General features: G+C 47.2%; 1 protein-coding gene across 3 annotated transcripts in view; it reads left to right on the top strand.

The window, feature by feature from the left end:
- EPHX2 (epoxide hydrolase 2) overlaps positions 1-11442 on the top strand; it is a 163921-nt gene that overhangs the window by 95506 nt on the left and 56973 nt on the right. Inside the window, exon 2 of one of the 3 annotated variants that reach the window (XM_050802489.1) lies at positions 11078-11221. In XM_050802489.1, the coding sequence (XP_050658446.1) occupies positions 11121-11221 (101 nt within the window). In that variant the 5' untranslated portion in view covers positions 11078-11120. Of the gene's footprint in view, positions 1-10704; positions 11222-11442 lie in introns of those variants that run through there. The other 2 variants (XM_050802488.1, XM_050802490.1) reach the window with 2 other exon arrangements.

Below are 11442 nucleotides of genomic sequence, written 5' to 3'. Positions count from 1 at the left end.
TCCTGGCCCGCTGTGATCTTGACATCACCCCATCTATTAACAGCCCGGGTTTTCTCAGACCCTCCCTCTCCTCCCCACTTGTTCGTTCCCTTCAGCGCCTAACTAAGCTTATCCCCAATCCTAAAAACGCTATTTGGTTTCGGCCTTTCCCTCAAGCTACTTGCTAGCTCTTCTCCCTTATTTTGTTAAAAGCAAAGGCCCTGGACCTGCCCCGGCCACGAACTGCTGAGATTGAATTTCTAGCTCTGCTCTTAAACAGCTGCATAATCCTGGACAGGCCTCTTCAGCCTCCTATGCCTCAGTTTCCTCAGATGTAAAAAGAAGATGTGAACAATGGCTCCCGCCTCATAGGTTCACTATGAGGAGTCAATTAGCACAAATAAACACAAACACACACATGCATTGTGTGTACACATGTGCATGCGATTGTTAGCATCATCTTTTGAGACAATTAAAAGACGTAAAATACCAAAAAAACATAAACACTCATATTTCCACTATTCGTAATTAATAAATGTTAATATTTCACCATATTTACATATATAAAGTTAGATGTATACATTTTCCATCTGGAGACTGGAAGAATGAAGGAGGGAAAGAAAGGAAGCAAGGAAGGAAGGAAGGAAGGAAGGAAGGAGGGAGGGAGGGAGGGAGGAAGGGAGGGAGGGAGGAAGGGAGGGAGGGGGAGGGAAGGGAGGAAGAAAGGAGGGAAGGGAGGGAGGGAAGAAAAGAAAAGAAAAAAGAAAAGAAAAGAAAATCACAGATCGTATCCATCAGGATTCTTGGTTGCAAGCAATAAAACCTACCAATTACTTTAAGTGGAGAATGGGTTTTATTGAGGGAAAACGGGTGGTCCACAGAAGCACCTAGAAAGCTGGAGGGGCTGCTTGGAGAGCAGGAAGAAGAGGGAAGCCTTTGCCCCCCGGCCAGCGTGGTGGGTCCTGCTGCTACAGAGCTGCATGAGAACCTGGCACCATCACGGGTGCCGTTGTCACCGCTGTCCCTGGAAGCAGCCGTCCCTGCTGCTGCCGCTGCTGCCACAGTTAATTCTCCTCCAGCCCTGCTCCTTTGTGTCACTAGCTCTGCATACAAAAGTCGAAACAGATGCATCTGATTAAAGCATGTGCTCCCAAACCAGATGCCAGGAAGGCCAAGGAAGCAGGAATCTGGGGTTTTGAGCTTCTATGTGGAAGGTGGGCTCTGCCCACTTCAAGAGGGGGGACATTCCTGAAATATTTGAAAGTTGTTTCAATGCTGGAAAGCCCCCCTCCCCGACACCCGAAATCTAGCTCTTTGGCTCCTAATATCAGTGCACACTCAACTTTCCATCATCACACCTTGAAAAAAATTGTTTAATCAGGTATGGTAAGATTTGCAGACACATAAGTGACTGTCATAAAGGAAGGAGTTTATACTCACAGATCCCTAGAAACAGGAGGAGTGGCACATCCCCACAGGGCCACACAGAGCAGCACCAGGGAGTGTCAGGAGGTGGAGGGCACAATGCGGGAAGCCTGGCCCCGAGCCTTCGTGAGGTTTCCCGGGAAAGCCAGGGCAGTGCAAGGAAGCAGCTTGCGATGAGATAGTTTGAATAATCTTGGTGGGCTCTGGGCTATAGGGGTGGTCTGTGATTGCCCATTACCTGGCTCTGAGGTGATTTGGGGTAGGAGGAATATTGGCTCAGTGTGTGAGAGTTAGACAAACGGGGTTGTTGGTGATACTGAGTCAAGATTAGGCAGAGGGCCTGTACTCTAACTTTAGTGCACCTGCAAAAGCTGGTTGCAGGGGAGATATAAACAATGCTGGCTGTTAGTTTGGCTCTGCACATAGTGGATGCCAAATAGACAAATACAGAACCTAACAGAATGTAACCATTCCTCATACAAGCAAAAAGGCTCCCCCTAACCCCATCCTAATTCCACAGGGATAGAATCCCAGGTCTCACCAGTGACCATCCAGCTCCAAGTCCAGCCTCCTGCTCTAATTCTATTCTTGCTCTAGTCCTGACACTGGAGCCATCTTGAAATTTTGTTTTCTGTGGAGTAAATGATAACGTTCACCCAACACACACACATAGAAAGTAATGGGGTGGGCAGAAAATGAAATAAATTAGCAAAGTCAGTAAGAAAATACAGACAGGTACAGTGCTCATTGTAGTAATAGGTCATGAGGTTAGGGTCGGGATGTATTGCTTTCCTCTCCAGCCATTCTCCAGAATAAGCATCTATGGTATTCCATAAAAGCCAGATTGCTGCCTTCTCAAGCATGTAAGGCATTCACTACAATCAGCTTGCCACCAAGTGAATAATTTGAACCTCTAGGCTCTGCCAGCACATCTAGAAACCAGGGTTTGCCACTGCTGCTGGGAAAATGAGCATTCGGGCCACATTGGGAACAGCTTCTGTAATCGGAATCACTTAAGTTTACAATGAACCACTGACGGTCTGAGACCCATCTACCTAAGGTAGCATTTGGTGATCATCAAAATTACCACTTCTGCATCCTTAAGGTGTTTGCTGGTGGCCCTAATTCTTGGGATTCCTCTGGAGACATTGTATTAATTGCATTTATGGTTTTGTCAGGTAGGAGGCACTACACAGCTTCCTCTTGTTTCCTCCTTCAGCAGATGGATGATAGACGTGTGCCATTGATAGGTTTGGATTTGTGTTGTCACCCAAATCTCATGTCAAATTGTAATGTTGGAGGTTGGGCGTGGTGGGAGGTGATTGGATCATGAGGGTGGATTTCTCCCTTGCTGTTCTCATGATAGTGAATGAGTTCTCACAAGATCTGGTGTTTAAAAGAGTGTTTAATCTCCCCCTTCTCTCTTCCTCCTTCTGCTCTAGCAATGTGAAGACGTGCCTGCTTTCCCTTTGCTTTCTGCCATAACTGTAAGTTTCCTGAGGCCTCCCCAGCCACGCTTCCTGTACAGTCTGCAAACTGTGAGCCAATTAAGCCTCCTTTCTTTATAAATTACCCAGTCTCAGGTATTCACAGCAGTGTGAGGAGGGACTAATACAGCCATGTACTGAGAAGTTTCCCTAACTCTAAGCTTGGGACCGAAGGTCCAAACCACTTCCTGCACTTTCCAGTAATTGAGATGATGGTTCTTCCTCACCAATGTACCTCTCATGGTCTTGGAAAAAGAAGTCTCTGATGAGTCCTTCCATATCAGGAGGAAGGCGAGCAGATCATATATTAAGCAATCCATTCCAATATTCCTGTTCCTCCAAGTCTTCCATTACATTGAACTAATTTCTGGTATCTCATCTTCACTTTGCATGGACTATCAGTTGAGCAAACTGTGAGTACTTCCTTCAGCTGTTCGACTTTACAGACTAAACCCAAATCTTAAGAAAGCACACCCCTGTTAGCCAAACTCTACTTCAACTTTCTGTCCTTGGTCTAGGACCTCAAGAGTCCATTCCTGTGTATGTTCATCAGATTGTGACCACAAACAAGCAGCATCTTTCAGACTTGGGGTGTGTTTTATGTTTCTTCTGAGGTTTTCCCATGCCCCACCTGCCAGGACATGTGGGGATCTGACTCTAGTTCAAGTCCAGAGGCAGGGAGGGGTGGACCGTGAAGAAAATGGGTTTACCTGGGGTGTGTGGTGTATCCTTCAGGCAAGGATGTGACAGGATTTTCAGCTTAGGCAGGAACGGGCTCATGAGGCAGAGAAAGAGAAACATTTTTCATTGATAAGGAAGGCTCCATGGCTTTTATCATGGAAACCTTCCCAATTCTTTTGTTGTTGTTGTTGTTGCTGCTGCTATTGAGACGGAGTTTCGCTCTTGTTGCCCAGGCTGGAGTGCCATGGTGCGATCTCGGCTCAGCACAACCTCCACCTCCCGAGTTCAAGTGATTCTCCTGCCTCAGCCTCCCGAGTAGCTGGGATTACAGGCATGCGCCACAATGTCCGGCTAATTTTGTATTTTTAGTAGAGATGGGATTTCTCCATGTTGGTCAGGCTGTCCCCTTTCTGAGGCCCTCTTGACATGGAAACCAGAGACCCACGTGATCTGCCTGCAGTTGACTGTGGCCAGAGGACACGCATGAGGAAGACTACAAAAGAACTCATTTAGGAAGAAGAGACTGGCCAAGATCACCAAAAGGGTGACTGTAGATAAGAAGAGGAAGAGATCCAAGGATGAACTTTTTATTTAGAGATCGGTACAATGACGAGCCTGCAAAAGAAATCAGGCAGGAGCAGCCCGGGGGAGAGGAGGAAAGGATCTCAGAAGCAGGAAAGACAGCCTGCTAAGGAAGAGAAAGGAGCAGCTGGGCCAAAGGCTGCTGATAGGCCAGGTGCCATGAGGACTTCCATTGTCCTGTGGATTTAGCCATGTAGAGGTTTTTTTGGGACATTGGCAAGATGACTTTCAGCTAGGAGTAAAGACAAAAGCATGATTTCCATGAGTTCAGGGGCGAATGGGCCAAGAAGGCTAAGTGATAAAAAGCAGAAACAATTCTCTCACAGACTTTCCCTTTAAAAGAGAGAAATACGATGGTAACTGGAGGGAAGTGTGGGCTCAATATGTTATTTTTGTTGGTATGAGAATGAGATGATCCCGTAGAGGAGATAACCAACAATGTGGGAGATGGGGATTGTCCTCTTGCCTACAGGCACACCAAATCTACTGCCTCAGTAGAAAGCTGGCCTCGGCTAAGACTGGTGGGGCCTGGACATTGTGGCAGCAGGGAATCTGCCTAGGTGCAGGTAGGTGGGTTGACAGGGGGCTGCGATACAGTGGGTTTTCTGATTGTTCCAATTTTCTCAAAGAAATAGGAAGAAAAGGTATTGGCTGAGAGTAAGGATAAGGGAGAGAGTATTGGAGATGCAAGCAGAGAAGGGAGCTTACATAGTCTTCTAGGAGATTAGGAGAGAAAACAGATTAGAGAAGAATAGTAGAATTAGTGGGTCTTCAGGGACAATTCAGGAGCTGTGATGAGGGCCAAGAAGCATAGCTTCCTGTCCTTGCCCAGTGGCACAGGGGAGGAGAGGAGAGAACACTGAGCATTTGCAAAGACTGCTGTGGGGGCCAGGTGTGCCGTGGGGGTCAGGCATGGTGGTTCACACCTGTCATCCCAACACTTTAGGAAGCCGAGGCAGGAGCTTGAAGCCAGGAGTTTGAAACCAGCCTGAGCAACACAACAAGACCCCATCTCTACAAAAAATTTAAAAATTAGCCAAGCACAATGGCTAATGCTTGTAGTCTGAGCTATTCAGGAGGCTACAGTGGGAGGATCGCTTAAGTTCAGGAGTTTGAGGTTACAGTGATGTAGGATTTTTCTTCTTGATCACTTTGCAAGCTGGGGACTTCCTGCCAGTGACACCCCACCCAGGCCCCGCTGGCTAAGCTGGCGTGCCCCAGCTTGCCTGTGTTATAGCTTGTACCCATGTTTGGTGGTTCCCAAGCTCTTGTACTGCACCCAAAAAGAATGAGGATATGCTGGACATTGAGGGGTGAGAAGGGTGGAGAAGAATCTTATTGAGTGATGAAACAGCTTTCAGGAGAGAGGGGACACAGGGGTGGTCCCCCTACCCAAAGGTGGGAAAGTCCCTCGTGTGGCTGGGTCTGGGGCCTTTTATGGACTCAGAATGGGGAGTGCATGCTGATTGGTTTGTGAGTATACAAAAAAGGGTAAAGTGAAGACACCACTCAAAGGTGGGCATGACAGTGTAGAAAACAAATTAGGAAAGGGTAGGTATATGTCTAATAGATGCAGGGTGGGAACAGTCAGAGGAAGGTGTGCCTAACAGGAAGACAAATCCGGTCTGGGGATTTAACTTGTAGTTTGGTGCTGAGGCTTTAAACTGTCTTCGGCTTGGAGTTGGGGCTTCACCAGGGACCCGCTCCTATCTGCCCAGGCGTTTGGCTGCCTCCTGCTGCTCTCTACAGTGAGCTAGGATCATGCCAGTGCACTCCAGCCTGGGTAACACACTGATACTCCATCTCAAAAAAAAAAAAAAAAAGACAAGTGGAAGCAGGTTCCTCAGGGCAGAGCCAGATTTCAGGTACAGCAGGAGGGGAAGAGAATGTAAAAGAAGTTGAGGAAATGGTGAATTTTGCTGATGATATTCCCAAGTTCCAGAAAGTTCCAGATGGCACAGTAGAAGAGTTTTTGGAGTTGGCGAAGAGTGAGAAGTGTCTACTCTGACTGATGTAAGCACAGCATCTAAGGACAGGATATCGGTGAGGGCCCTTGGGAGCTTGGAGAACTAAGCCTGGAAAACAAGAGCAAGGCCATTGCCAAATTCATAGCACAGAAATGGACTTGTGAAGACACCACTGCTGTAGCTGGGTGCTGAGGACCTCAGGGCCTGCACCATCCCTGCCAGCCGGGGACCCTGGCCGCTGCTGCTGCTGCCCTTCAAACCGCCGACCAACACCCTTCTCACCCGCTCCCACTGTAAAAGGCTGGGCTGGTGCGCCTGAGTTGCTGAGTCGAACTCACAGGCCTTCATCCTCACTTCCAAGCAGGCTGGGGAGTGGGCACACGGCATTTCCAAATTCTACAGTGCATGCAGTTCTTCCTTCTACCAACATTCATGAGACGGGCATGCGTTATCGGGTTTTTATTACAACCACAGAGCTTCCTCTGGGTCATATAAGCAGAAAGGGGCTTATTATAGGACATTAACAGCTCACAGAATCTCAGGGAGGACAAGAGATGCAGTTTTGGAAACTATATAGCCAAGAACAGCACAGTGACCGCAGGCCACCCTTAGTGCAATTTTAAGAAAGCTACCGCTGTGCCCCAGCGCGGGCACCAAGTACACTCAGGACCAGAGTGGAGAAGCTCCATCACAGCCTCCCCAGAAAAACTAGAGGCTGCTGCTTCTGCCTTTGCTGAAAGTTCCCGCGCACACAGCTGTGGCTTTGGGCTGCCCATCTCCATCTCCAAATCCCTGGCGACTGTGTGCCCCAATTGGCAGAGCCCGAGCACCTGGCCAGCATTCAGGGTGCCTGGACAACATGTTGTTTGTGGATTCTACTGTGAGAGGGTAGAACTCAAAACAGTAGTAGCTCTCAAACACTGAGAACTATCAAAATAGAAGATGTTCAAAGGATGTTGTGTATCTCTGAAGCAGAACTTCATCACTGCCAGGTGGAATTTTCTCTTTTCTCTTCCTTCCTTCCTTCCTTCCTTCCTTCCTTCCTTCCTTCCTTCCTTCCCTCCTTCCTTCCTTCCTTCCCTCCTTCCTTTCTTTTTCTTTCTTTCTCTCTCTCTCTTTCTCTCTTTCTCTTCTCTCTTCTCTTCTTTTCTTTTGTTTTCTTTTCTTTTCTGAGACAGAATCTTGCTCTGTTTCCCAGGCTGGAGTGTAGTGGCATGATCTTGGCTCACTGCAACCTCTGCCTCCTGGGTTCAAGCAATTCTCCTGCCTCAGTCTCCCAAGTAGCTGGGATTACAGGTGTGTGCCACCATGCCCAGATAATTTTTGTGTTTTTAGTAGGGATGGGGTTTCCCCATGTTGGCCAGGCTGGTCTCCAACTCTTGACCTTGGGTGACCCATCCGCCTCAGTCTCCCAAAGTGCTGGGATTACAGGCGTGAGCCACCATGCCCAGGTGGAATTTTCTGTATGTAAGAAAATGTTATAGATGTTGGGAAGCTGGAAAATGACAAATAAGAAAAATGACAAGTAGCCGCCACCACTATTCCCAATCTCATTCTTTTCACTGCCCCAGAAGCCACGAGCCACTACTATTTGAATTCATTATTCCACTAAAATGGAAGATCCTTGACGGCCCCTATATTTGTCTGATCTATTTAACAATTGATTCCAAGTGCCTAGAACAGTGCCTGGCACATAGAATGTGCTTGATACATATTTGTTGATGGAATTAAAGACACTCGTTCATTTACTGCATTGAAAAAAGGACAAAATTTCAAGTGCTTTGTAGTTTTAGAAAACTGCCAGAGGTAGCTTTACTTTGAATTTGATTAAAGTATCTACAGTAGAGAGAAGCAGCAGTGTAAATTCTTCCCTCTCAAACCCTAGTGGTTAAATAGATTTTACAAAACAGGGTTGGACAATCAAGGACTAGCAGGAAGCGAGGGAAGGCATAGGAATGGCAGGAAACCCAAAATAAACCTTAACGAGGTCACTGTACGTTCATTATGAATTTAGTGATTGAAATCAGGTGCAATTTATAATTTTTCACTACTACATTAGCTATCTTTTATGATTCATGCTATCACCTAAAACATATTTCATAAATATTAAAATTAGAAGACACAGGGGTTAGGATTTACATTTCAAAAAGCCACCCAGTTCCCATAGCCCTGCTGGGTAAGCACTTATCTCTCTACCTTAGTAGCAGAAAACACAGGAAAAGCACGACCCATGAAAAAGGGCAAAGGGCAGTGAAATGCAATCAAAACCTTTAATCTTTGCCTAAGCAATTCATCCAGAAAGTTCTATAACTCACAAGGCATTATAAAACATTCCACACTAGAGCTATTTACAGGTTAATCGCTCCTGAATAAATAAAAGTTCATGTGATAGCTTCATGGCTTTCTCTTAACCAAAGAGGGAAGTAAAACTCATATTTCTACGTTTTTAAATTTTTTGTCTCAAAGGGGGGCTTTATGAAATCTAGTTCCGTAGGTATGTTGTTCCTCTACACTTTATTGCTTGTATAAATATACTTATGTATTCATAAGCAATACTGTGCTAGATGCAGAATTCAGATGCAGGCTACAGAAATCACTGTAGCTATTTTAAACAGAAAGAGAAGAAAGGGATTTAAGATGAGAGACTACAAACCTACAAAATCTTTGAACAGAATGGAGGAGTGAGCTCCAGACTGGGCCTTTAGGAAGGACTCCCAGAAAACATCACCATAGAACCATATCTCTGCCTCAATCAGCGGCCCACCACTAGAAACACGAACATATGGTTTGGCTGGGAGCCAGGGATCTGGAAGCAACTCTGTGGTCTCGGGACTGAGCCACTGAGTCAATGGGGATGCCAGTTTGTAAGATAGGGAGTACACTAGGAGGAACAGACGTGGGAAGTAGAAATGGAGCAAGAGTTCCGTTTTAGCCATGATAAATTTGAGATGCCTGTTAGACACTCAAGAGAAGATACTGAGTAAGAAGTTGGATTGACGTTGAGTAAGATGTTGAGTAAGAAATTGGCAAGTCTGGAGCCCAAAGGAAACTCCAAGCTGGAGATTTAATTTTTTTTTCTCTTTTTTGGAGGTAGAGTCTTGCTCTGTCACTCAGGCTGGAGTGCAGTGGCACAGTCATGGCTCACTGCAGCCTCCACTTTCTGGGCTAAAGTGATCTTCCCACCTCAGCCTCCTGAATAGCAGAGACTACTGGCATTCATCACCATGCGTAGCTAATATTTTATTTTTATTTTTTATAGAAAGGAGGTCTTGTCTTGTTGCCCAGGCTTGTCTCTAACTCCTGGCCTCAAGCAATTCTCCCACCTCAGCCTCCCAAAGTGCTGGGATTACAGGTGTGTGCCACCATGCCCAATCTGGAGATTTAAGAGTTTTCATACTATATAGGTCAGGCTGCAATTTGCTTTCTATTTTTTAAATTCAATTATACCTTTGAGATCAACTAACTTCATGAGAACTAGCTTACTGTATTCCATTCTCTGCCAATCTTTCAGTCTTCAAATCCAGAGTAATCTAGCTCCTACCACAAAGGGCCCACAAAAATTGTTCTGAAACATCCAGTGTCATCCAAATTCAAAATTGGACAGTTTTTTTTTTTTCAGTTCTTCCTGTAACATTTGGCAGTGTTGGCCACTCTCTGCTTCTTTGACAAGAATCTCAGAACACACTAATAACTGCTCCAGGCAGGAGCCTAGAAGAGGTTACCAAGCTAGAGAAGGAAGCAACAGCATAGCTTGCCAAGAGCAAACAGCCCAGAGGAAACCCACGGCTCTGGTCAATCCTGTTGTTGATTGCTAGATCCAGAGACTGTTGTAGACCTCCCAGTTACAGTGACGTATCTGACAACCTCTCACGAGGTTCTTGAAGCTCCGTGGTAGAGGGTATGTTGGATAAATCCACAGAGACACATTCAAGAGTAAATTCTCCGCTGTTGGAGACCTCACTCACTCTGTTTGGTCTTCACCAAAGACATGGTTTTTAATTCATGGAGCTGCACTACAACAGCTCAAGGACTCCCAGCCAAAGTTCTAGTTTTTCTAGGAATATAAATGAGCCAGTAGTGTGGAAATCGGTGATTAAAAACAAACCTCGCACATTTTTAGACAGAATTATTACAAGTAGCATGTACAAAAGGAAAATAATAGCATACAGTTAGTCCTTCTAAGCCTCATTCCACAAGAGGTTGAAATCGAAGTATTCTGGCCTGGCACACCATAGCTGGAACATCACATTTTATTCTAGAAACACATTTGCCTTGGCAAAGAAGAGCGTGCCTAGAGGAGTGGTCAGGATAGTGAGGGATCTGTGATCCTTTGTTCTGAATCTAGGAAAGTCACTGGATATGCCCCCTCCCTGCCACCCCAACAGGGTCTTATGTTTTGAATCTGGAAGTCACTGGATATGCCGACACACACACACATACACACACACACGGTCTTATGTTCTGACACACACACACACACACACACACACACACGGTCTGTGGCCTCTTTTCCAGGCCACACACACACACACACACACACACACACACACACACGGTCTGTGGCCTCTTTTCCAGGCATTCCAAGTCTGGCAACTTCGCAGGGAGATGTCAGCCCGTCCAGGAAGGCCCGGGCCTGGGTTTGCCTCTTCAAGCAGTTACTGCAGGGGCGTGGGGAGGGGGCATATGAGACTTTGGACTTTCCTTTGGGACAGTAGAAGGTATTACAACCGGAGGCGAGATTCTAGCCTGGGGTCCCCGCCTTCCTGGTCTCCTCTACCTCTCCCTCTGACTCCCTTTCCCATGCCCCTCCCCCTGCCTCTTTCTCGGCCGGACAGAATCCAGCCTTAACCCGGGCAGGGGGCGGAGCCAGGTTAAGGCGGCTTGGGGAGGAGACGGGGCCAGGGCAGGGGCGGGGCAGAGCCGGGCCAAGTTGGGCGGGTCCTGCGCTCCGGACCCGGGTGAGCTGCGTGTCCGGGTGCGAGGCTGCGTACCCGCCGCCATGGCGCTGCGCGCGGCGGTGTTCGACCTTGACGGGGTGCTGGCGCTGCCAGCGGTCTTCGGCGTCCTCGGCCGAACGGAGGAGGCCCTGGCGCTGCCCAGGTAAGGGGGCCCAGCGCCACCGCCGCAATGGGTCGGGGCCTCAGGAGGCAGGCCGGGCTGGGCTTGCAGCCCTGCTTTCAGATGGCTCCTGTACCGGAGCCCTGCGATTCATGCGAATCATGAAACTGAAGACCTGGCCCTGAAGTCCCAGTGCGGATGAGGCGATCCGTTGTCTTTCTAAACGTTCATAATTAAACCTTGCTAAGGACTCCAAAATTGCT

Source organism: Macaca thibetana, chromosome 8, assembly GCF_024542745.1.
Source record: "Macaca thibetana thibetana isolate TM-01 chromosome 8, ASM2454274v1, whole genome shotgun sequence".
NCBI classification, from domain to species: domain Eukaryota; kingdom Metazoa; phylum Chordata; class Mammalia; order Primates; family Cercopithecidae; genus Macaca; species Macaca thibetana.
Note: the sequence above shows the minus strand (reverse complement) of the source record. Positions and strands in the feature narration are given on the sequence as shown.